General features: G+C 36.1%; 1 protein-coding gene across 1 annotated transcript; it reads left to right on the plus strand.

Annotated features, from left to right (window-relative positions):
* The first annotated feature begins 21,360 nt into the window (after positions 1-21,360).
* LOC143579641 (uncharacterized) lies at positions 21,361-26,331 on the plus strand. Its single transcript, XM_077062888.1, has 4 exons — positions 21,361-21,838; positions 22,886-23,044; positions 24,403-24,698; positions 26,107-26,331. The coding sequence occupies exons 1-4, from the start codon at positions 21,361-21,363 to the stop codon at positions 26,329-26,331; spliced, it is 1,158 nt and encodes a 385-aa protein (XP_076919003.1).
* Positions 26,332-27,374: the final 1,043 nt, after the last annotated feature.

Below are 27,374 nucleotides of genomic sequence, written 5' to 3' on the forward strand. Positions count from 1 at the left end.
AGCAAACCCGTGAATCTTGAGGATGCCATTACTCTAGCCGGTGCGCTATCGGAGAATCATGTGAAAGCGGGTACCCTAACCCTCAAGAAACCAAACGAAAAAGCCAAACCCGAGCCCACACCACAAGCCAAGGTTGAACCCGCACCACAAGCCATTAACTACTCCAACTCTTCCCGTCACAACAATAACAACAACAACAACAAACCCAAAACCAACTACCGAAACTATGCCGTTACCCAACCCCAACCTCAACAACAAACCCAAATTCCACCCCAAACCCGAAAACCCTATACCGGTACTGCCCCACTATGCAACATTTGCCAACTCCATCACCCACCAAACATGCCTTGTCGCCATTGTACCATTTGTAACCGACTTGGTCATCTCAACACCACATGCCGATCCGCACAACGAACCCAACCTAACCAACCAAACCAACCAAGAACTTTTCCCCAAAATACTCAACACCGATATGCACCTTACCCACCAAACCAACCTCAACAACCCCGAGCTTGCTACAATTGCGGTGACCCTAACCATTTCCGCAACAATTGTCCTCGCCTCATCCTTACTAACCAAACCATGACTGCACCTTACTACCAAACTCAAGCTTACCAAGTTCAAACCTACAAACCTCAACTTTCCCAACACAATGCACCACTCATCCAAGCCATACAAGCACCACCTCCTCCACCACCGCAAGCACCTCAAGTCAACCAAGGCAATCAAGGACGAGCTTTCATGATGATTGTTAATCAAGCTCAAGCGGAAAACGATGTTGTGAACGGTATGTTTTAGTGAACCAACATTTGGCTTCCATTTTATTTGATACGGGTGCCGATAGAAGTTTCGTTTCTTTAAAATTTGAGTCAAAAATTGCCGTGCCTCGAACCAAGCTTTCCCGGTCGTTTTCTGTTGAAGTCGCCAATGGGAACTCCATCACCATAAATTCCGTCGTCTGCGATTGTACTCTCGTTCTTGCTAACCATAAATTCTCCATCGATCTCATCCCGATGCAAATGGGAAGTTTCGATGTCATAGTAGGCATGGATTGGTTATCTTTGCACCGTGCCGAAGTTGTTTGCTTCGATAAATTCATTCGCATTCCGCTTGTTAACGGTAAAATCCTTAAGGTCTTCGGAAAAGCTACTTCGAGAAGGCTTAATCTCATGTCGTGCTCTCAATCGCAAAAATACTTACGCCAAAAGCATGCTCCGCTCCTGGCTCTCTTGGAGACAAAAGACAAAAAGGAAAGGAAAATCCAAGATATTTCTATTGTTCGTGATTTCCTCGATGTCTTTCCCGACGATGTCACCGGCCTTCCACCCGTTCGTCCGATTGAATTTCGAATCGATCTTGTGCCCAGCGCGATGCCTGTGGCCAAGGCTCCTTACCGTTTAGCCCCGTCAGAAATGCAAGAATTATCGAACCAACTCGAAGAACTTTCCAATAAAGGTTTCATTCGTCCTAGCTCTTCTCCTTGGGGCGCTCCTGTTCTCTTCGTGAAAAAGAAGGATGATTCGTTTCGTATGTGCATCGATTATAGGGAACTTAACAAACTCACCATTAAAAATCGTTATCCCTTGCCACGAATCGACGACCTATTCGACCAACTTCAAGGCGCAACTTGCTTCTCCAAAATCGATCTTCGATCAGGTTATCATCAATTGCGTGTTCGCGAAGAAGACATTCCAAAAACCGCTTTCCGTACTCGATATGGACATTTCGAATTTTTGGTTATGCCCTTCGGGTTAACAAATGCACCTGCGGTGTTTATGGACCTCATGAACCGCGTTTGCAAACCATTCCTCGATAAATTCGTTATTGTCTTTATTGATGACATTCTCATCTTTTCCAAATCCAAAGCCGAACATGAGCATCATTTGCATTCCATTCTCGAACTTCTTAGAAACAAACGACTTTATGCCAAGTTCTCCAAATGCGAATTTTGGCTGGAGCAAGTTCAATTTTTAGGACATATCGTAAACAACAAAGGTATTCATGTTGATCCCACTAAAATTGAGGCCGTTAAGGATTGGAAAACTCCAACGACTCCCACGGAAATTCGATCCCTCCTCTGTTTAGCCGGATATTATCGACGTTTCATTCGAAACTTTTCCAAGATCTCTTTGCCTCTTACCTCCCTCACTCATAAGGAAAACGATTTGATTGGGGTTCGAAGCAAGAAAAAGCTTTTTGTACTCTCAAGGACATGCTTTGCAATGCTCCCATTTTAACCCTTCCCGATGGAAATGACGATTTCGTGATATTTTGCGATGCCTCTCATCAAGGTCTTGGTTGTGTCCTCATGCAACGAGGTCAAGTCATCGCTTACGCTTCAAGGCAACTTAAGGTCAACGAGAAGAACTACACGACTCATGATCTCGAACTTGGTGCTGTTGTTTTCGCTCTCAAAATCTGGAGACATTACCTTTATGGTACGAAATGTGTGGTTTTTACCGATCATAAAAGCCTTCAACACATTTTTGACCAAAAAGATCTCAATATGAGACAACGACGATGGGCCGAATTACTTAGTGATTACGATTGCGAAATTCGTTACCATCCCTGTAAAGCGAATGTTGTCACCGACGCCCTAAGTCGAAAGGTTAATGTTAAATCCGTTCTGCTTCTAAGCGTTGTCATTCAAACCGATCTTCAAATTCGAATCTTCCAAGCTCAACGTACCTCCGTTGAAGAAGGTAACATGTATGACGAAATGTCATGTGGAGCCGAACTTCAACTCGAAACCAAACCCGATGGTCTTTTGTACTTTCTCAATCGTTTGTGGGTTCCAAATCGCGATGACCTTCGTACTTGTATACTCGACGAAGCTCACAATTCGCGGTATTCCGTTCATCCCGGTGCGGATAAGATGTATTTCGATCTTCGTGCTACCTTTTGGTGGCCGGGTATGAAAAAGGACGTAGCGTTATTCGTATCTAAATGTCTTACTTGCTCAAAAGTTAAAGCCGAACATCAAAGACCTTTTGGTCTACTCGAGCAACCACCGATTCCCGTTTAGACATGGAAAGACATTGCTATGGACTTTATCACTAAATTACCCAACACCCAAAAGGGCAACGATAGCATTTGGGTGATCATCGATCGTTTGACCAAATCTGCTCATTTCATTCCGATCCGCGAGAAGTATTTTGTCGAGCAGCTTGCTCAAATCTATGTTCGAGAAATCGTGTGCCGACACGGTTTACCATTGACTATTATCTCTGACCGTGATGCTCGTTATACCTCTCATTTTTGGTGTTCACTTCAAGAAGTTTTGGGAACACGTCTCGATCTTAGCACCGCTTATCATCCTCAAACGGACGGTCAATCCAAACGTACAATACAAACTCTCGAGGATATGCTACGAGCATGTGTTCTTGATTTCGGTGGGAATTGGGATTCTCACATTCCGTTCATTGAGTTTTCTTATAACAATAGCTACCATTCGAGCATTGAGATGGCTCCTTTCGAAGCTCTTTACGGTCGTAAATGTCGTTCTCCGATAAGTTGGAACGAAGTCGGTGAAGCTCAAATCACGGGACCCGAAATGGTTCAAGAAGCCACCGACGTTATTGATCGAATCCGTAAGAACCTCCTAGCCGCTAGAAGTCGTCAAAAGAGTTACGCCGACAAACAGCGAAAACCGATCGAATTTAATGTTGGCGATCTTGTCCTTCTAAAAGTATCTCCTTGGAAGGGGGTAGCCCGTTTCGGAAAGAAGGGTAAACTAGCTCCTCGTTTCGTTGGTTCTTTTAAAATCCTTGGGCGTGTTGGAAAAGTAGCTTAACGACTCGAACTACCGAAAGAACTTACCGGTGTTCATCCGACATTTCATGTTTCAAATCTTAAAAAGTGCTTAGCCGAGGGTAATCTCCATATACCTCTCGACGAAGTACATGTCGATGAGTCGATGGTCTTGGTTGAACGACCCGTTGAGATCATGGATCGCAACGAGAAGAGAACCAAGCGTAGCCGTATTCGGTTAGTCAAAGTTCGATGGGAATCACGGCGCGGCGCGGAATTCACTTGGGAGCGAGAAGACAAAATGAAAGAGAAGTATCCACATTTGTTCGCAGCATCGTCTTCGTCTTAATTTCTGGACGAAATTTCCTAAAGTAGGGGATACTGTGACATTCGTCAATTTCGGGTCTTGTTTGTATTCGTTTTTGTATTTATTTATTATGTAAACCGACCCGATTTGTAAACCGAAGCTTATTTTATAATCAAAATGATGGATTTATGTTACAATATTGTTTCACACTTGTTGGGTCTTGAAAACATCCTATTTTTATTTTATTTATTTATTTATTTATTATTTTTTTTTTGTTTTGTGTTTTTGTCTTGATCCATTTTGCATGAAAACTCTTGTGTCTCACACCCATATTTGACCACAAACATTACCCTATATATACACCACCTTTCCTCTTCATTTTCCCTTGCTACAACTCCCAAAAAAAAAACTCTCTCAAACATCAGAGATTCAATGTTATCTTCTTAAGTGTTCTTGAAGGATTTTGGTCTTTCATCTTAATTAGTTTATTTAGCCTTATTAATACTTGTTTCTGGTTGTGCAACATATATATAATATACACCCCTTGTTTACCTTTGGTAGTTACTTCTCCGATTCCGGTCGGTGAGGTTTCGGACCCCATAAGGCAAGGCTTCATGGAGGACTTCGTGTCCTTGATATATATACATCTATATAACTTGTTCATACATATTAATCTTGCTTATTTTAGTTTGTTGGTCATGTTTAAAAGTTCCATGGTTATGGGTTTTTAAAAGTCTATGCTTCGGTTTAACCGTAAATAGCTCTAAACCGTAAACCGAACTTTGTTACTAGTTTTGTTTGTTTAAACATACTTAGTGTTAGATCTAAGTTTCTAAAATCATTTTTACAAATTCTATGGTTATGGGTTTGTAGAATCTTACCTCGGTCTTAACCCGAAACACGATCCGAACCGAAAACCGAACTTTTGTTTAAAGACTTTATTGTTAACTTTTGGTATTTTTTTATTTGTACATTATTATACAAGTTCTTTAGTGTTTGGACATGTGGAAACCATCTATGAACTTGTTGTGAGATGGAAACCGAACCAAACCGATTCTTGCTCCCTTAAGACACACAAGTGTGTTTTTTTAGCCATCAAGACTTGTAAATTTCTTTAAAAATAGTTACAAATTGATTTTTAAATATTTTCTTAAGTACTTGGAAATGTTGGATCCAACTTGATCTCATAACAAAGTTTGGACCGACAAAACCGAACACTCGCTTAACGTGCGTTGTTAATTCTAAAACAATGGAACTACATACTTGGTTAAGTCTTATTAAATTTTATTGAGTTATCTCATAACATTCAATATTTTGGAAAGTTGACTTTGGGTTTGACCAATTATCAAGACCCGAACCGACAACCCGAACACTCGATAAAAAAACCGTTTTAGTATCTTTATTCCAAAGGGATTTGCATTCTTGCATTTTACCCACCTTATTACTTGACATAGGTTGAGTAAATATTAAGGTTAGATACTTTAACCCGGTTTCGAGCAAACTTACATTTTGAAAGGGTTATTATTATAAATTCTTAAATAGTCACATTTTAAAACTTGAACTTTAATTATTTACATTTCTCAACATTTATTTTGTTTAAAGACCTTCAAGACAACCTTTCTAAATTCAAGACTTCTTTTCTTTTTAGGCATTGTGCGTTAAACTCGTCGTTCCGACAAATCTCCAAATTATCATCTTTTAAGTTTACCACTTGAAGGTGAGTACTTCATACCCCATTTTCCATCTTTTATTTTAGGGGTGACATTTCATACTTATTCAACAAAATGCTTTATATTTGAATCTTAAACCACAAACGTAGTTGTATACTTTACCTAAATAATTGCTCGATTTGGTGTTCTATGCTTATACGCCTATGTGTTTATCGCTTTTGGTTGGTGGAACTATAAAATCCTAGACTATTTGGCATCCCCTTATAGCAAGGTGTCGTTAACGTAATGCAATTAACGATAACTATAAAATCCTAGACTATTTGGCATCCACTTATAGCGAGGTGTCGCTAATGTGTTTAGCGATATCTATTTATCCAAATTACCACTTTTATTTATCGTTTCGTATGCAAGTTTTGTGGCTATCTTTATTATATACTAATATGATTAAACTTATGAATTGCTCACCAACCTTTGTATTGACAAACTTTATTTTATGAAATGTTGCAGGTTTGCGTCTTGGTTGATTTATGATTGTGAAGAAAACGACATCAAAGACCTTAGGCTATTAGTAAAAATGAACAATATCAAATTTGCCATATTTTGTGATATCTTGTTTATGGTTATTTTATGGATAATTGTTATGTGATATTTTCGATGTTGTGAAATGAAATGAGTTTATTAAATACTGTCACTTTAATTAGTGTCATGTGCTTATGGACAATCGTTACACCTCGGCATGTTCCGCCGCCTTTGGTCGAGGTGTGACATGCAGTATATAGCTCCCCCTCAAGTTGTAGGTCATTACGTTGTCCGTACGTGTCGCATGCCAATATCATGAACATGTTTCCTGAAAGTCGCTGTAGGGGTGCCTTTGTGAAAAGATCAGCTGAATTGTTGCCTGATTGGACATATCTTATTTCAACTCGTTTGTCTTTGATAAGGTCTTGAGTATATGTGAAGAATCTTGGAGGTATATGTTTTGTTCTGTCAGTTTTGATGTACCCTTCTTTCATTTGTGAGACACAGCCTGAATTGTCTTCGCAGATTGGTGTTGTACTTGCTTCTTTCTCTAGTTCACAAGAGGTTACTATGAGTTGTGTCATAGATCATAACCAAACACACTCTCTAGAAGCTTCATGTAGTGCAATGACTTCAACATGATTTGAGGACGTTGCAACGAGTGTTTGTTTCTGAGAGCGCCATGAAATTACAGTTCCTCCATTCTTAAACATGTATCCAGTTTGAGATTTTGCCTTATGGGAATCTGATAAATAACCTACATCTGCATAACCAACTAACCATTCTTTTGAGTCATTATAATAAAAGAAACCTAAATCGACAGTTCCTTTTAGATACCGAAAAATATGTTTAATGCCATTCCAATGTCTTTTAGTAGGGGATGAACTGAATCTTGCCTACAAATTTACAGCAAAAAAAATGTCAGGTCTCGTACAGTTAGAAAGATACATAAGCGCTCCAATTACACTGAGGTATGGTACTTCTGGACCAAGAACCTCCTAATTTTCTTCACAAGGACGGAATGGATCATTATTGACATTGAGTGATCTAACAACCATTGGGGTACTTAAAGGATTTGCCTTGCCCATATTGAAATGTTTTAAGAGCTTTTCAGTGTAATTCGACTGGTGGACAAGGATTCCATTATTCATATGCTCAATCTGCAAACTAAGACAATATTTGGTTTTTCCAAGGTCTTTCATTTCAAATTCTTTCTTTAAATGAATGATCGTTTCATGGAATTCGTTATGCGTCCCAATTATATTTAGATCATCAACATATACGGCTACGATTACAAATCCTGATGTTGTCTTCTTAATAAAAACACATGGATAAATAAGATTATTTGTATAGCCTTTACTTATAAGATAATCACTTAGACGATTGTACCACATTCTTCCAGATTGTTTCAACCCATAAAAAGATCTTTGCAATTTGATTGAACACATTTCTTTGGGCTTTGAGTTTAGTGCTTTAGGCATTTCAAATCCTTCTGGAATTTTCATATAGATGTCACTATCGAGTGATCCATATAAGTAAGCTGTAACAACATCCATAAGACGCATTTCTAATCTTTTAGAAACTGCCAAGCTGATTAATTATCTAAACGTAATAGCATCCATAACAGGTCAATACGTTTCTTCATAGTCAATTCCTGGCCTTTGAGAAAAACCTTGAGCTACAAGTCTAGCTTTATATCTTGTAACTTCATTTTTCTCATTACGTTTTCTCACAAAAACCCATTTATATCCTACAAGCTTTATTGACTTTGGTGTTATGACAATAGGTCCAAAAACCTTTCGATTGTTTAGTGAATTTAATTCAGCTTGCATGGCATCTTTCCATTTGTTCCAATCTTGTCGACTTTGACAATCATCTATGGATTTTGGTTCAGGATCATCATTTTCTTCCATGATATCACTTGCCACGGAATAAGAAAATATATCATCAATATTTTCCATTTCATCTCGATCCCACATTACATGTGTTTGACCATAGTTGATTGACAACTCTTTGTTGGAATCATTTATTTCTTCATGAGGGAAGGTTATATCATTTACCTCTTCCTGAGGGAAGGTTTTGCCATTTTCTCTTTCTTTATGGTCAGTATCCTAATCCTTTCCAGAATCTTTTATTTTTCAAGGATTTTTATCCTTTGAGCCGATTGGCCTTCCACGTTTTAAACGTTTTTGGGATTCATGAGGTTTATTATCATGGTTTTGGTTACTTGGAATCTCAACTCGAGCTGGAGCATTAGCAGCCGGTATATGAGATTTAGTGAGCCTGTTTGTATCAGTAAATGCATCAGGTAACTGATTTGCAATTTGTTGTAGATGTATTATCTTTTGAACCTCTGTCTCACTTTGTTTGATCTTGGGTCTAGGTGTAAAAATGATGGCACTCACCATGATATATCACTTTCTTGCCTTTTCATATCTCCCCCTAATGCCGGGAATATTGCCTCATTAAAATGGCAATCAGCAAAACGTGCTGTAAATACATCACCTGTTAAAGGTTCAAGATATCTTATGATGGAAGATGTTTCATATCCAACATATATGCCCAACCTTCTTTGAGGACCCATTTTTGTGCGTTGTGGTGGTGCAATAGGAACATATACAGCACACCCAAAAATTCTAAGGTGGGAAATATTTGGCTCATTGCCGGAAACAAGTTGTATGGGAGAGTATTTATGATTTGCACTTGGTCTCACACGAATTAATGACCCGGCATGCAGAATTGCATGACCCCAAATAGAAACAGGGAGTTTTGTCCTCATTATTAATGGTCTGGCAATCAGTTGTAGGCGTTTGATCAATGACTCAGCTAAACCATTTTGCGTGTGCACGTGAGCAACGGGGTGTTCAACAACAATCCCCATAGACATGCAATAATCATCGAAAGCATGCAATGTAAATTCTCCCGCATTATCGAGCCTTACTCTTTTAATGGTATAATCGGGAAAATGTACACGTAATTTGATAATTTGAGCAATAAATTTTGCAAAAGCGACATTACAAGTCGATAATAAAGAGACATAAGACCATCTGCTGGATGCGTCTATTAAGACCATGAAGTATCTAAATGGTCCACATGGTGGATGAATTGGTCCACATATGTCACCTTGAATTCTTTCAAGAAACATCGGTGACTCTTTATCAACTTTTAATGGCGAAGGCCTTGTAATTAATTTCCTAAGAGAACAAGATGTGCATTGAGGCATTTTATCTATTTTGTGGATCTTTTGATCTTTCAATGGATGCCCATGTGTATTTTCAATGATCCTTTTCATCATTGTGGATCCTGGATGGCCTAATCTGTTATGCCATAAGTTTACGATACCAAAATCACAACAATTTTCTTTGACTGCCATATGTGCTTGAGGCACATTTATATATGTATAATGCAAACCAGAATGAAGCATTGGTAGCCTTTCCAATATATGGCTTCTCTTCACAATATGTAAATATTTTTCATTACAATAGTCTTCGACTGGGTATCATATCCATTATGATATATATTCTTGAAACTCAACAAATTTCTGGTTGATTTTGGAGAAAATAGAGCATTTTCTACTAAAAGCTTTGCACCATTCGGTAATTCTAAATTAGCTTTTCCCACTCCTTCTATTATGTTAGAAGGACCTGATATTGTGTTAATATTTCCCTTTGTTGGATTTAATTCATGAAAATATTTTTGAGATTTTAAGATAGTATGTGTAGCACCACTATCCGCTATGCATAAATCAGCATCATTTGATTGATCTTTTGCTCAAATGAAATTCATTTTAATCTTCAAATATAAAGAAAAAACAATAAGTGCATATATTATACATTCCTAAATTTATTACAAGAGACTTTTATTTTTGCATGAAAGGAAAAGTAATTAAACATAGTTAAGACATAAACATGAAAGGAAATACATAATTATCATTGTGATTTTACAATATCACTTTAAGGGTTCAAATTCATTGATAAAATATGAGATATTCAATTCAATATCGGCATCATCAATTTTGTTGATATGATTCACTTCCTTTTCCTTTCCTCTCATAGATGTTTGATATAATTCACATAGATGTGAAGGAGTTCGACAAGTCTTTGCCAAATGATTAGTACTTTCACATCTGAAACATGAGCCTCCATCATTCTGGGATGTACCAGCATCATTTTTAAACTTGTTTTGCTGGTTAGCCTGGTAATTATTAGCTTTTTAGCTACGACCGCGACCGTGTCCACGTTCACGATTATTATTCCATTTAAATGAGTGGTTGCGACCACTAAAATGGGTTTTATTGAAATAGTTTCGGCCACACCCACGGCCTCGCCCACGACCTTGTTCCCATTTACGTCCAGAATTCTTATGATCATTATTATAAGCAATATTTGCTTCTGGTATGGCTAATGATCCTGTGGGACGAGCTTGATGGTTTTTCATTAATAGCTCATTATTTTGCTCTGCTATGATGAGATTTGTATTCAGATCAGAGTATGTTTGAAAATTATGCAACCGTAATTGTTGTTGCAAAATTATATTTGATGCATGAAAAGTAGAGTAAGTTTTTTCTAACTTATTTGCCTCGGACATAATTTGTCCACAATATTCAAGCCTTGAACATATATTTAATAGAGTAGATGTGTAATCGTTCACTTTTTTAAAATCTTGGAACCTTAGACTCTTTCATTCAGCTCTAGCAGTAGGGAGTAATGAATCCTTTTGATGATCAAATCTGCTTTTTAATTTTTTTCATAAAACACTTGGATTATCATGATTAAAATACTCCAACTGAAGTATTTCATCGATGTGTTTATGAATAAAGACATCAGCTTTTACTCTATTGTGGTCATCCAATGGGTTGATTTCATTAATTGCTTCTAACACACCGATTGATTTGAGGTGTCTTTTAATATTTGTTGTCCATGGCATATAATTATCTCCAGAACTTTTGAGAGCCAAAAATTCAAGCTTTGCAATATTCGTCATTTTTATTACTAAACACAAATTAGATAAATATTAGGATTACATACTTATTAAAATTGAAAGAAGATACAAAGGTAGAGCAATAAGTAGATAAAGGAAAAAAGAAAAAATCAAACTCCTTAGGTGGGAGATTACAAATTAAGAACAATAAGATTATCATCATTATGGTGGCTAACATCAAAACTGGGTGAAACATCTTTCAAAAATATTATCTTGGGTATTCCTGAGAAGAATAGTTTTGTATTTGTGAAAAATTGAGATTGTTAATTGGTTATTTGTAGTGAAAAATTTATAACCGTTTTATAACGGCTATATGACGTTTCATCAATGGTTATATACATACATACATACACACACACACATATATATATAATTTTGTAAGTAATAGAATAAATGAGATATAACTAATAATCTATTAAATAAGATGTAAAATTAGTATGCAGAATAATGAATTTGTTTATGGTACATAAAGAATCATTAGTACATGAATAAAATTTAGTGTGCATAATAAAAGTTATAGAGATTATAGAGATATATAGTAAGTAAGGGTTAGAGAGTTATTAGTAAATGAATAAGATGTCTTTTATATTTGTTTTGTTTAATCATTAAAGTTATCTTTTTAATCATTATTAATGATATGTTTGCCTTGTTTATGATTGACGTCTTCTTACTTGGTTGATCTTCTTGATTAAGCCACAAGCGATTCGTGCTGATAAAGTGTTATAATTTTGTTACTAATTATAACAAGATTAACGTTGTAATCTTTTGATTCTAAGGAAGAAAGAAGATAAAAAAATGTAGATAGCAAAGTTTCCTTTTACTTTTTCTCGTATCGATTATCTGCATACATGGGTAAATATTTATACTATCAAAACACTATTGAAAACACTATTTATTAGACAACTTTCAATGTTTGGAGTTGAAATGTTGGTGCATTGCACATGTACATGTTATCCACACGTTTATAACATAGTTATTTTATGACGCGTTTGTTGAATTTGAGTGTTATAGTTGCTTTGTATAGACACGTTTACAAGTTGTTAACATATGTTTAGAACACGTCATACATGTATTTGTTGAGTGTTTAACAGGTGGGAAGGATTGTATATGAGTTAGAATAATCTACGTCCAACCTCCTATGCTCTAAGCACAACCTTGTGCATGGTGTTCGTAGGCTAGTTTAAACAAAGCCAGAACCAAACCGAACATGAAAGCAAGGTTTCACATTCAGTGAATGCCTAAAACCGAACCAAACGTGAAAGCACGCTTTCTTTTAAAAACTAGCCACACTACATTCTCACATTAGACCGAGTGTAGCCCCAGCCTGCTTAGTGAATTTTGCAACAATCCCATGCGTCAAATCATTACAAAATAAAGCATCAAGGGAAATTGCCCCCTTTGAGCGCTAAGAATGTCCATTGTGGACATGTGAGCGCTATCCCCAGCCGCGACCACGTCACTCGCGAATATCATAATGGCCTCCAGCGAGCACATGCGCTAACAATTAGGAGCTAGCCCACTCGCGACAGAGAAAGAGCCAGTGAGGCTTTGGGAAATGGGGAAACAACCCTTGAATGTTGGAGACAATTAAAAAAACATGAAGTCCTCATTTTTTTTATAAATAGATTGTTGGATTTTAAATGGATGCGAAAGAATGTTAAGAGGGGGGGGGGGGGGTAGTGACATTTGTCAAATTCGGCTTAATTTTTGTATTTGTTACCCATTTGTAATTGGATCCTCTCATTTAATTAAAACATTGCAGTCTTATTTGTGATATTCGGTTTTGTTTTATTTTATTTATTTAATTTGTTAAACTATCACAACTATGCAATTAACACCCCGGCATTTAGTTTTTACAACTTTTGACCACCAAACCTAAGACCAGGGACCTGATTGCAATTTGTTTAAACTGTTTCCCTCTCTTTTTCCCTTTCAACCATCGCTACCCCCCCCCTGTTGTTTTTATTCAATTAACCCATAATTTACGGGATTTGATTGATCCTTAACCTCCATGACATCCTAGTTATCACACCCTAACCTAAGGCATAAATGTCGGAATGCGAACCGTGGTTCACAACTTACAAGGTACTATCATGCAATATAAGTATAACAATATCTAATTAATTTATTTAGTTCAAAACTCAAATAAAGTGCACCAGTTTCAAACTATGACATTAACAATTCAAAACAAATAACTAATTCCAAACTAAATGCTAGAGCAAATATTCTTTATTTTATTTTCTAAGGTCTTTTTGTGTGTTCTTCACTTAGCTTCAAATCGACTGATAAATGATGTTCGGGTATTTTGTACATATATTAGTGTGTTAATTATGTAGTATTGTTTAGTATATTGTTAGAACTTTGGTACTTCATACGTGCTTGTGTGTTTCAGGTCATTGATCGTTAAAGATGCTAAATTGGAGACTTTTACGAGCATGGAATGATATCTCGAGAAGACCGGAGCATAAATTGAAGTCTTAGGAAGTGTTAGAAGGATTCGGGAGGAGTTTGGATGAGAAACCTAAAGCCGATGCTAAAACTGAACAAGATAGGTTCACAAAAAGCAACCAGGAAGTAAAACGAGCATATCCTGGGTTAGAAAATGAGTTACGGAATCCATAATATATGAATTTCAGGTTTCTCAACGAGAGGAATCCAAAAATGAGGTTACCTACCATCGCGTAGCGCGATGGTATGGTCATATGACCATCGCGCTACACGATGGTTCGCACAGACGAGAAATTTAGGGTTTTATATTATATTCGTTTTGACGACCCTTGAGGCCATTCTTCACCTTCTAGGCGATTTTCAGAGCAGAAGAGAGAGCCCCCATCACTTCCAATCATCTCTAAGCATCATACATGGCCTATCAAATCATAACTGAGGCCCGAGAGATGTCGATGCGCGGCTAGTTCCTTCGAGTCATACCCGGGATGTATAGTTTGTAATCTTTCAGTTTATTTCTCATGTACTAGAACAACTAATTGTAATTTTTTTGATGTTAATCTATGAGTATTGATGTTTAGTATGTTCGTACAATCAATCGGCTTTGGTTTATTTCAATCAGAACGATTAGTTTGACGATTGCTATAATAATTGCTCATAGGATTGTTTGACCTGTTAATTGCAAAAAAGCATACGTTTGCCCTTAGTTGAGTCACACTGGCAGGGACCGTTTGATAACCAGTGCCATGTGTTAGCGAGCATGGATGCCTAAGGTTTAATCGGTTAATCAGTCTATAGTTGACACAAGATAGTTAATCTGTTAAGTTGCATGAGGTTGCTGTTTGATTGCTTACTTGGATTCCCGGGTGTGATTTGTCTTTGTTAACTGATTGAATCTTTGATTACTTGTTCGTTTACTATAAAACCAACTGTTTGCTAGTGTGATCAACACTTTACTTGAACTACTTCATAATATTAGGAATTGATTTCACTATACACTGACCACATACTCCTGGTGGATACGATACTTGACTTACCCTAGCTACTTAGGTTAATTAGGTTTTTGCATGACTCAAACGACGGTCATCAATAACCTGCATATGCGTAGAAAATAAACAGAGATTTGTCAACAACACATGTTGAGTGAGATGATCATCAGTTTTGACACTAATAATAATATGTAATAAATGATAAATAATAACTACGCAAACAAACTAATGTGAGTAATAATAAATTAAACCGTGAGCAAATAGTGTGTCAGTTGACCATGCTTCACGAACACGGGCTACGGCTACTATGACTAGCATACAAATGTGATTGCCGGTTGACCATGCCTCACGAACACGGGCTATGGCTACTAGGACGGCGTATGATCATACTTTAATGTGATTATGATGGACCTCTCCGAATATGATAGAATGTAAGTGCATAAGTAAGTAACATGTTCATTTGATTGAATACACGTGATCTTTCGTTTGCTAGTTTTGTGTATATATGTAATATAAAAAGGAAATATTAGTACGCATATCTCCCCAAAACATTTGAAAACAGTAAAAAAAGGGGGAATGATATCTCACCTTATTGCTTAGGTGAGTGTGCGAGAAATAGACTAAAAACACAATTAAACGAATGAACCGTCCTTTAACGTGCTGACTGAGATAAACCGAACAGGCCTGAAACTTATAAATAATAAACTATGATTAAAACCGAGAACATAGCTGCTGGAATCGATCCAAATGGATATCTAGAACTTCGGTTATGAGATAATTAACGTTTAAGCGAGTTGGTACTGACCGGAATCCGAACAGCGAGTCGGAAGTCAGGTTTGGTCAGCAGCTGTAAAATCTCAAAACAAAAATAAAAGTCTTCTAGATCGAAAGTCAGTTCCGACCAGAAGTATGAGAAATTGATTAATCAAAGTTGTTGACCAATATACCCTTAAACATGTTTGAGTTAAAATGAACCGTCAATACCCCTCAATCTCAAAAATTGATTGAGGGTTATTGACTAAGGAATAATCATAGATGATTTACAGTAAACAACTTACCCGGAATGTGTATGAATCGACTGAAAAGTGAAGTCAAAGTATTATATAAAGTCAAACAACAAAGCTTGTATCTTCGAGTAATATGGCAAAAACAGAGAAGAACTTGAAGGTATAATGAGGGTGACGGCTGAGGGAGTCTTTATTAGAGTTTAGAGAAGTATTTTGCAGATAATTTATGTCTTTTTTATATAGGATATGCAAGCATGAGTTAATTTTAGCTCATAAGCTCGTTTAAGAAACCGAATATCGTTTTAATGACTAAATCAACTACAGAATCATCAAAATTCGATCTTGATGAAAGGGTTATTGTATGTGGACAAGTACCTAGTGTAGATTAGTTTTCTTAGGGCTTAAATCATGAGATCCTGTCCAAAAATAACTGATTTAGCACAAAAAAGGAACTAGGAAACAACATAACAAAAGGGAAACTGTGCAGGTATGTGGCTGCGCCACGCGACCACCTCACCCTCCTTGGTCGTGCGGCGCGGCGTGTATGGGGTGGGGAGTTGCGTGGTTTGGTAGTTTTGGTCCTTGAACTTGTTTAAAGTGTTAATTTTTGATGTTTTAAGAGTTGTTAAGCAAGAAATGACCAATTTGAATAACATATAGGGTAGAAATGAAAATACATCAAGGAATACTTATAAATGCTTGATTTTATTAATAATAAAGATTCGAATAACGTTCCCGAATTGGGTTAAACATAAATGAATACAAATACGAAAAGTTCGAGATGTTACACTAGTTATGGTAAACATCGAGTAATTGCCAACTAACGAAGCATGGTCTGACTCAGCCTCGCTACCCTATAAATGCTTGACCAAAACATAATTAACTTGTCCTTCACACCCTCTAGTACACTAGGAACCTAATCCCTAAGTTAATTGCAGCCAAGAATCAATTCAGAAGCATCTTTGATATAACATTGTTGGCCGAAACCCTAACTCGTTGTTAACCTTTCATTTGTGCTCAATTAAGGTATTTGTTTGGTCCTTCCTTATCGGTTTTTAGTGAGGATAAAAAGCCATCTGTCAATTTCATGTGACAGGGGGGCAAAGAGTCTTCAATTGGGACGATACGATATAGGGTTCTTAGGGTTTATGGATTAATTTGAAATACTGGTTAAGTAAATTTCGTTTTGTAGTTTTACAGAGTCAGTCACTGCCCCATTGGCCAGTGCACTTTGTGTTAAAACTTAGGTCCGGCCACGGGCGCGGGTTCGAACTCCCCTAGGCCGGTTTTGTGTTATTTTTTTTTTATTTTTTCTTTGTTTTAAGTAGTTAAACCTTATTTATGTTAGAAACTAATATTATTTAAGCTTGGTTAACAAACCGAGCACCGTTAAACTCTTGAATTAAATTCTCGTTTAAACGTTTCCGGGTATATATATATATCAGTTATAATTCTATATACTTTTACCCTATTATTATTTTGTTTGAAATAATCTTACTTGTCTAATCAAAACGAGCACCGCTAAACAAGTTTTCACTTAGAGTCTAAATAAATACATACACACACACACATATATATATATACTTAAATTAACGTCTAAATTAGTTAATAATAATAAATATAAATATAATCATAATAATAATAATAATGACGACTTTTAAGAATACTTAAATTAATTAAATTTTTATATAAATTTTGTGAGAACACTTTATCGATCCCAAATATGTTATAAACCTATTTTTTTGTCTTCGTGCTTAGTTTGTTTATTTTGTTTTAGATATTTGTGTTGTTTTTACTTTAAAACTAGGACAAATTGTCGGGACTCTTCGCGGGACCAACTAGTGTGCTTTAAGCGTTACCATCTTCTCGTTGCCATTATCCCCATTTCAAGTGAGTTTTACAAAACCCCTTTTTAACGCTTTTAATCTTTTTGGGGTGTAGCATGTCACAAGTTTTATTTCGTTAGTTATGCGATTGTTTACAAACCGATTCAAATTTATCGTACACGTTAATATTGTCTATACATATTGTTTATGATTATACGTGAACTTACTTGCAACGTGTTTATTGTCTTTATGGTGTAAGTTACGCAAACATAAACACCTACTCCTAGTGTGAGGGTCCAACGGGACGTACCAGCACCGTTTAACGTTATGAATTCGGTTGTTTCGTAAGGTGGTTCTCATTTCCCCTATTACTACGGCTTCGGCTAAAGGAATATGAGGATGATACTAATTGAATTCATTTACTTTACGCTTGAATAATTATTGCATAACGATCATTGAATCACGCTTTTATATATATATACACTAGCTTGAGGCCTGCGTAGTACACGGGTAATTGATGAAAAAAATAATATTAATTATAAAGCGAAATACAAAAAGACAATAAATTATCATGCATGTTAAGAGATAACCGTTTTACAATAGTGTTTAAAACAATCAAGATATTTATTCAGTTATTTGCATCCTTCAAATTAGTATTTAATAGTTATTAATTAACAAATAAATGGTAATGAAGGATTTTATAGATTTAGTTGGTTTTAAATTACGATGATTAATTTGGGAGTGACAAGTGGAAAAACATTGTAGTTTTTTATTAGAGAGTATAGATACACGCCAAAAACTTATGAAAATTCACCAACATAATTGTTGACACATATATTATTTTAAATGTGCTGTAGGTTGAACCGATGGTGTGTTAAAGATGAAGATCACTAGTTTACCTTAGGTTATTTAAATAAAGAACTTATATTATTCGATGAAATGTTTAGTTTATTGTTTCCTTTATATTTATGAACGATTGTGTACCTGTGATTATATGAAATGAAATAAATATAATTATTGCCACTTTAATAGTTTTATGAGCTAATGAGTGATTTGTACGTTACATCCGAGCGTATTCTACTTAAAAGACGGAGTGTTACAACAGTGGTGGGGTTGTTATGTTTGGAAAATAAGATGTTAAAAGAATTGTTTGCCTAATTTTTAGTAGAGTTTTGCTTTATTTGTGTGTGACAAATTTTTAATGGAATTGGGCTTTATTAGTTTTTCTTTTTTCTATTTTATGTCTTTTTTATATTATGTCTATTATAATTTGTATTGCTCGGTTATTGTTTACAAAATTAGTATAAAAGTTTGGATTTTTTATATAATGTATTATATATATATATATATATATATGATTAGTATCATTTATGAACTCTTAAATTATTTAAGAATTTGAAGAAACTCTTCATAACTAATGTTTTTTATAAAATTTTTTGTATGTTAATGTTGTTTGAGTGTAGTTTTATCAATTTTGATATCTATATTTATGATTACAATTATGAAAATTAGTTTTTTACACATATCTCTGTTTTTTTACACATGTAATTTTTTATCACATAAATTTTACACGTGTATAACTTGTGATTTATATATGTAGTCAAACTTTTTTTTTATAAATATGATAAAACAAGTTTCAAATAATGTTAATATATAAAAAAAAATTTTATTTAAGAGTTCCTAAAAGTTCTTAATTTTTTTTAGTTTTCAAATGAAACTAACCCTAGATATATATATATATATATATATATATATATATATATATATATATATATATAATAAAACCGGTATATAATTTTTATCTTTTATTTATTTGTTTTTATAATTAATTGTGTTATTTTACATTTTTGAAAAAATTTGTCGTTGAAGCCCCCGTTCACCATAACCACATCAGACTTAGGTAGTTTCAACATGGTTTTATCAGCGCCATCTGGCGTAATATTAGAGAATAAAGTTAGTAAGGCCATTCGCTATGGGCGCGGAAGAGGGAGAAATTGGGCGCTGAAGGGGGAGGAACACCGCCGGGGGACGCGGAGGAGGGGGCGCAGGGGGGGGGGCTTCTGGACAGCCGGCACGGAGGAGAGCATGAAGGGGGGGGGGGACCCCAATAGGCAAAAAACTAACCGTTACAGAAAAAAATAATTTATTTTAACCATTTCTCTATAAATTCAAACAACTTTCCCAATTTTACTCAAACAACTTTCATTTTCACACCAACATATAATAATTTTCACACAATTTTCTCTAAAACTTTGAAACTTTCACAACCATGAATCCTAACTCGAACCCAAACCCAAACCCGAACACAAGCTCGAGCTCAAACCCGAACCCAAACCCGTTCTATGCAAACCAACAACAACCCGTGATTCCTCCACCCATGCAATCGTTTAACCCCGATATGTTCTTTCGATCGCCAAGTACCCGAAACGCAAGTCCGCCCTAAAAAAAGAAGTCATAAAAAAATAGAATTCGGGTGACGATCAAATAACCGAAAAGGGCGAAAGACAAATGTGGGGAGCGGATGAGGAAATGGCGTTAGCGCGTGCATGGATCAACTCATCCGAAGACTCGATTCAAGGTAAATTATAAAAATATTTATATGTTTTCCATGTTTTATTTTTTTGTTTACTAATGCTAAGTTTTTTCAATGTAAACTATAAAAATATTTATATGTTTTCCATGCTTTATTTTTTTGTTTACTAATACTAAGCTTTTATATGTATCGAAGGCGCTTTTGCTTTTGACAAGATGCCCTATAGTCCTTTTGGTAAGCGTAAGCATTTCGTAAGCAGAAAAACTAGATATTAAACTCCCGGCCGGTATCAGTTACAATGCTCACTATTACAGATCATGATGACAGCTCCCGCTGAATCAATTGCTGCTACGGAGGTAGCTAAAACCAGCAAGAAAGCATAGCTACAAAGCAGCCTAGCTTAGCTGCATTACTAGCTACTTAGCTGCTAGAAAGCAAGCTATACAACCTTGCCTTGCCATAAAGCAAGCCAAGCCTTAGCTGTTCTTGCTTAGCAAGCTAGCTATAAAGCAAGAATGCTAGCTACACTTGCTTTGCTTAGCTACATAGCAGCCTTGCTAGAAAGCAAGCATAGCTCTTGCTAGCTACATTGCTTAGCAGCTAGATAGCTAGCTATGAAGGCAAGCTTGGCCGGAGTTTTGGGATGAAATACGCACTAAATTCTTTGATACAATGGGTCGAGGTTTTACCCGAGAATGATTCCGTTTACAACAAATGGAAGACAATACGCACAAAAATAACCAACTTCACCAACATTCACACCCGCGTTAACAACAATAGAAAAGGCGGCATGAGCGATGCCAACGTGATGGAGGCTTGCTTAAAACAATACAAGGCCGTTTATCGTGGAGATTTCAATATGATTGAAATTTGGAAACAATGCATAAACTCGCCAAAGTGGCATCCGGTCTCGATATCATCACCGCGACCGTCCAAACGGTCAAAGAAAACGTCTACTTCGACCAATCAATCGCTGTTTCAACCCATATCGGATTGTCTTTGTCAACTTAATCAAAACGAGTTGGATCCAGAATTTAGTTTTGATGAACCTGATGAGTTGCCACGTCCGAAGAGAAAAAGCCAAGGCGCCGGCTAGAGGTGAAGGATCTTTGTCTAGAACGACATCCTCGATGAGTTCCGAAGTGAGCTCGCGCGTTTTGACAACTTAAATAAGCAAAATCCCAAACCCACCCTAAATTTGGTATTTGTAGGTATGGTAATTTCGTGGTCTGGAATCCAACCCAACCGTGACACAAGCACAAGAAACGTAGATCGGACCAACAGTCGCATCATCTGTCTCCACATATATATCCAAATCCAATAATAAAAATAATATGAGGGAGTCGAAGTTGTTGCAGGAGCTTTTACTGTACGCGGCGAGTGCGGCCCTGAGTTCGTTGGTTCTGTTCGTGGGACTGAAGCCTCTGGATCCTAATCGAGAAGCTTCCAAGAAAGCCCTCCAGCACAAGAAGGAAATCTCCAAGCGCTTAGGCCGCCCTCTTATTCATACCAATCCCTACGAGGATGTGATTGCTTGCAATGTCATCAATCCTGATCATATTGATGTGGAATTCAACTCCATTGGAGGCCTGGAATCGATCAAGCAATCACTATTTGGATTGGTCATCTTACCCCTACGCAGGCCCGAGCTTTTTTCTCATGGGAAGCTACTCGCCCCCCAAAAAGGTGTTCTGCTCTATGGCCCGCCTGGCACGGGCAAGACTATGCTTGCAAAAGAGTCGGGGGCTGTTTTTATCAACGTCAGAGTATCGGATTTGATGAGCAAGTGGTTTGGAGATGCACAAAAACTTGGTTAGTGTTTCAATTATACCATGCTTTTTTACAATGTATTATGAAGGTGAATGGTACAAGTGGTAGTTTTGGTCCTTTTTCTTACAAACGGGATCATCAAGTCGGATCACTTTGATTTAGGAAAAGAATGGATGGTCAAATAGGTTGAGCAAGATAGAAGTGTTTTTAATCATCATCATCATCATCACAACCACCAACACCACCACCACCACCATCACCATCGTCACCACCACCACCACCACCACCACCACCATCATCATCATCATCGTACTCAGTATATCCCACCAATAGCAAAGCTATGGTATGGTAGGGTCTGAGGAGGGTAAGATGTAGGCAGCCTTACCTATACCCCGTAGGAATACAGAGGCTGCTTCTGGTGAGACCCCCGGCTCGATAGTAGTTTTGCATCAAGCCTTGGACATAAGGCACATAACACTCAACCGTCGGCACACCGGTCGATTGGTGCATGTACCCTTGTCTTTCGGCTATCAACGCCACCACATGATGCCTGATTAACCTTCCGCCACTTTTAACGTTATTTTCACGAGATTAGTAAAATAACGTCAAAATTACTGCAATTTTAGTTTTGCCCACCCGAAGGTTCACACATATATACATTATATGCGGGCACCGCAAGCAGCGTGCTTGTGATTGTATTTAAGTCATTATTTGTTTATAGAAGAGTCTTATAAAGTGGACAAGTCAGCTTAACTTGAATCAAGCCCGTTTTGGTGATTTTGACATGTTTGACTTGTTCGATTCCAATTCCTATAATTTGGTTAGATGTTGGCAGCATGTTATTTAGTTTGATCATTTGACTTGTTGGACATTAAGAACAACGCAGGTTGACTACTTTATCTTTAAGTGACTAATTTATCTTTAAGTGAATCAAAGTTTTTACTTTTGGTTAACAACTATCTACTGCTTCTGTAACCATTATTTCACTTGTTACTATATGCTTCTGTTTGATTTCAGCTAATTACTTTTAGATATTTAAGCTTTTCTTTTATGTCATTGTCACTCATAATGATGGTTGATTTTTGGCAGTTACTGCTGTATTTAGTTTGGCACACAAACTCCAGCCTGCAATAATATTCATTGACGAGGTAGATAGTTTTCTTGGTCAACGCCGAAGTTCAGACCATGAAGCATTGACCAATATGAAGACCGAGTTTATGGCTTTATGGGATGGTTTTACTACAGACCGTACGTTTTTAGTTTATTATTTCAGTGTGCATCGTTCATCAGGACAAAACTAGACCCAGACCATAGTCAGAAAATTAAAAATGATGTAATCAAAAGCATTCAATCTGAATTCGGTTCACTGGTTTGGTTTCTGTTTGGAACCTGTATTTGGCCGCAAACCTAACCATAAGCTGAATACTAACTTGGGTTTGGTAGTTAGGAAAAGGGATACTGTATACAAAGATGGAAATGCTCTCATGCTTGAAGTTTTTATTCCTTTTGAATAGGGGTGGCAAATGTGACCCACGGGTTGAATGTGTTGTAATAAAATGTATATAATGGGTCAGAATGGGTCAAACTAAAAAAAGAAAAGGATTGAAACTAAAAAAAAACCCCTCATTAAAAAATTCAAAAAAAAAAAATTTAAAAATCATAACTCGAAATATAAATAAAAACTAAAAAAGTAAAAAAACTAAAAAGTTTCCTTCGTTTTTCTCGTTCCATAAAAAAAATAAAAAAATTAAAAGAATGTCAACCCGTTTTGATCTGTTTCAATCCTTTTCTTTTTTTAGTTTGACCCATTCTGACCCATTATATACATTTTATTACAACCCATGGGTCACATTTGCCACCCCTACTTTTGAAGTTGTAAAATGACAAAAGTAAACCTCGACTCTACTGAATTATCCTTTTGAGTTAGGGTTGTTCATTATTCAGTGAAACCAATTAAAACGGAAAAGCAAATTCTTATTCAGTTCGGGTTGCAACAGTGAAAATCAAATTAAATCCGATTCTTATTTAGTTCTGGTTGTTACAGTAATTGAATATACAGTTTGAAACCAATTAGAACGGAAAAGCAAATTCTTATTCAGTTCGGGTTGCAACAGTGAAAATCAAATTAAATCCGATTCTTATTTAGTTCTGGTTGTTACAGTAATTGAATATACAGTTTGGTTTTTATTACGATTACACAAAATCTTGAATTCGGGTTATTCGGTTAACCCATATGCAACCGATTAATATTACCGATACACAAACACAATACTAGCGCTATGTCCAAACTATGGAATTGGACCTAGTGCTAGTATATTGGTAATATTAATAGGTTATGTACGGGTTAAACGATTAACCTGAATTCATTATTTGGGTAACCGCTAACAGAAACTGAGTTGGTTATTCTGTTACGGTTACAAGCCAAACCAAGTAAGAATCCTCGGTTTGTTTTTTTATCAGTTTCGGTTTAATTGGTTTCAAACCGAATGATGAACATTCCTTGTTAAGTGGACTTAACGAAAACTTCAAATACTTGGGCGTCCTACACATACATTTTTCTTCTGAAAAGTATAAATATCAAATTTGTGAATATATGATTTATGTAGAGAATGCCAGAGTGATGGTGCTTGCTGCAACTAATCGTCCTTCTGAGCTTGATGAAGCAATACTAAGACGACTTTCACAGGCATTTGAGATTGGGATGCCTGACCGAAAAGAAAGGGCTGCCATTTTGAAGGTGATTCTGAAGGGTGAGAGAGTAGAGGATGAGATTGATTATGACTCCATAGCTGCACTGTGTGAAGGTTATACTGGCTCAGATCTTTTAGAGCTTTGCAAGCAAGCAGCCTATTTACCCATCAAAGATCTTCTAGATGATGAAAAGAACGGCAACTCAGCACATGTGAGTTCTCTCTCTCTCTCTCTTACACGCACGCTAGTGGTAGGGATGAAGCCGAGCCGAGCCGCTTGCGAGCTACTCAAGATTGGCTCTTTAAAAACTCAATTCGAGCCGAGCCTAAACAAACTTGAGCTTGAGCTTTTATTAAGGCTCAATAATAAATGACCTCGAGCCCGAGCTTTACATATATAGCTCGAGCCGACTCACATGTCTAAATGATCATTTTTTATATTAATGTATATTATGTTTTATATAAAAACTAGATTTATAATAAGTATAATTGATAGAAATTATAAAACTATGTGAATATATTAATTAAATAATTATAAAATAAACGAGCTGAGCTCAAGCTTTAGATATAGAGCTCTAAACTAGCCAAGCTTGAGCTTGGCTGAGCTCGTCTCGTATTCACTTCTAAACTTAATGGCAGGATTTTTAACCTATTTGGTTTTGAATGGACAGATGTGGCTTTTGCTGTGTCTCTTAATGGGTCAAATGGAAACTAAAAAAATATGATCTAAAGGGAAACAAGTCAAACAGGTTAAAAGTCACTCAAGTGTGTTTCATGAATGATTTGTATTTTGAAATTTTTTCAGGAACAAGCAAATTAGAATTCTATTTGTCTCTATTTAGAGTTTTTCTTTTATGTCTTGGAATGGATTCATCAAAATGATTCTTAGCAACATTTTGGGGGTTTCAGTATCTTTGATTACTTTGGTGCTTACTTTTATGAACCAATGAAATACCTATGATTTGATACATAAAAAACTGTCCATTTTTTACAGATAGACGGGCAGGTTCCATAATCAAAATTCCCTTTTTCGTTAATTGTGTAAGATTTAAACGTCTCCTCATTATATCCAGATTCATTTCTTTCCTTTGAATATAGGATATAGTAATATTTCTTACATTTATGAGGCTAACCAGGAGACCGTATATCTGGATATTATTCATCATTTTTTGATTCAATTGATTCAAACGTCCAGTCCATCTTAATTGCAAAGGAAAATCTCCTTTAAATCAAAAGAAATTATTAACACGGGTTGTTGATAAAAAGATGAAATTTGCACCAATGGACCTACGATACGATATAAAATTAGTACGAACTAAAAGTAGCACTAATTTGAGAGGTCAGATAAGCTCCCAATTGGTAAATAGTCTTAATGTTCAGCGTAATAGGTTATAAATTTTGCAGAAATGAACCTTATGTTAACAGCTTTGTTATTTGGATGGCAGAATGCTTTTAGATCACATTCAAGTGTACTTTATCTATGCTAGTTTTATACAATATTTTTAATAATAGTGACATCTATAACAATTATTGAACACGCTAGATTCGTCTCTTTTGATTGTCAACATTTATAACAATTGGAGGACATAGTTTTTGATGGAAAAGTGATGTATTATGCAGTTGTCAAGAGCATTAACAAAAGCAGATTTGGAGAAAGTGGCGATGAAATCCAAAAAGACAAGGGTAGCGGCCAGGGAGTACGGTTCACAATCTGAGGAATGGTCAGTGCCAAGGGAAACACCAGATCCAGATGACGATTTCCAAGTTCAAGATGCCATTAATGAGCTCTCCAAGATTGTTGCTTCCCAGATTATCAAGATTAGATCAGATGGTCGACATCATTGATTTCACTTTCACCTCCCAATTTTTAGTACTATTTGTTTTATTATTATTGTTATCTAATGTTGTCATGCCAGTAGGGATGGGTGTTTTGATCATGTTCTGTAGTATAATTTATGGAATAGTTATGATTTTAGGGCTAAGTTTATATTAGCTCAAATAAAATTATTTATAAGAAAAATTTTAAAGCATGTAGCTATATTACTATCGCTGATTGTTTTACCCTTTACTATATGCAGGGCCGGCCCGTGAGCATCGAAACAAGTTAGGGTTTAGATATATTATAGTGGGCCAAGCAAATTCAAAGTAATGTATTGATGTGGTGGTAGTTTTGGTTGTTACTGAAGTATAGATTTTGAGTTTAAAACTTTTAGGCAATTTATAGTTTCTTAACAATTGTCATAAGGCCTCAAAATGCCTCAAAATCTTATTTTGATTTAGGCCTTCACATTATAGTACATGATTTTCACTTTCTTTTAAGTGCATTTCCTCTAGGATTTTTTGGTTGATAACTTTAACATAAAAAAGCAATTGTTAAACATATTCATGGCAGTTTTAAAAATTATAAATTAGTATAAAAGAGAACTTTGGTGCCATAAAAGTAGGTTTAATTTGTTTTTGTATATGTATTAATGGTTTTAAAAGATAGCACATGTGATGGTGTTGGTTGGGTGGTTGTGTAGTTAAATGAAACTCTTTGTGTTACTTTGCCTCCCAATTTCAAATCCTAGCTATAACAAGTCATTCAATTATTTTTTTAATTGTGTTATTTATGTTTTTGTTTATGATTGAATGGTTTGTCTTTCAACATTAACTTTAACGTGAACCGAATAGTTGTGTTTTTAAGTGAAACCGACCGAGTTTGCGTGCAATCACCGCATTTTGTTTTAGCATCGGCACAGTAACGAAAATTGACAGGATACCAATTTTATTTTTGGTTTTTTAGTTCCAGTATCGTAATGAACGTGACGGAGACCGACCGAATTTGTGTAGACTCATCGCCCGAGATCGACAGCACTCGGGTTTTACCAAAGCCCGAGCTTTAGTGA

The sequence above is a fragment of the Bidens hawaiensis genome, unplaced genomic scaffold (assembly GCF_021521415.1).
Source record: "Bidens hawaiensis isolate Kalapana, Puna unplaced genomic scaffold, B.hawaiensis_p1.1 tig00001463_1, whole genome shotgun sequence".
Taxonomy (NCBI): Eukaryota; Viridiplantae; Streptophyta; class Magnoliopsida; order Asterales; family Asteraceae; genus Bidens; species Bidens hawaiensis.

What these genes read in the sequence shown, in the direction of transcription:
- LOC143579641 (XM_077062888.1), top strand. Translation starts at nt 21,361, where the DNA reads ATGAGGGAGTCGAAGTTGTTGCAGGAGCTTTTACTGTACGCGGCGAGT. An exon ending in GGATGGTTTTACTACAGACC is followed by an intron (nt 23,045 to 24,402) that starts GTACGTTTTTAG and finishes TGATTTATGTAG; the next exon opens with AGAATGCCAGAGTGATGGTG. An exon ending in AGAACGGCAACTCAGCACAT is followed by an intron (nt 24,699 to 26,106) that starts GTGAGTTCTCTC and finishes TGTATTATGCAG; the next exon opens with TTGTCAAGAGCATTAACAAA.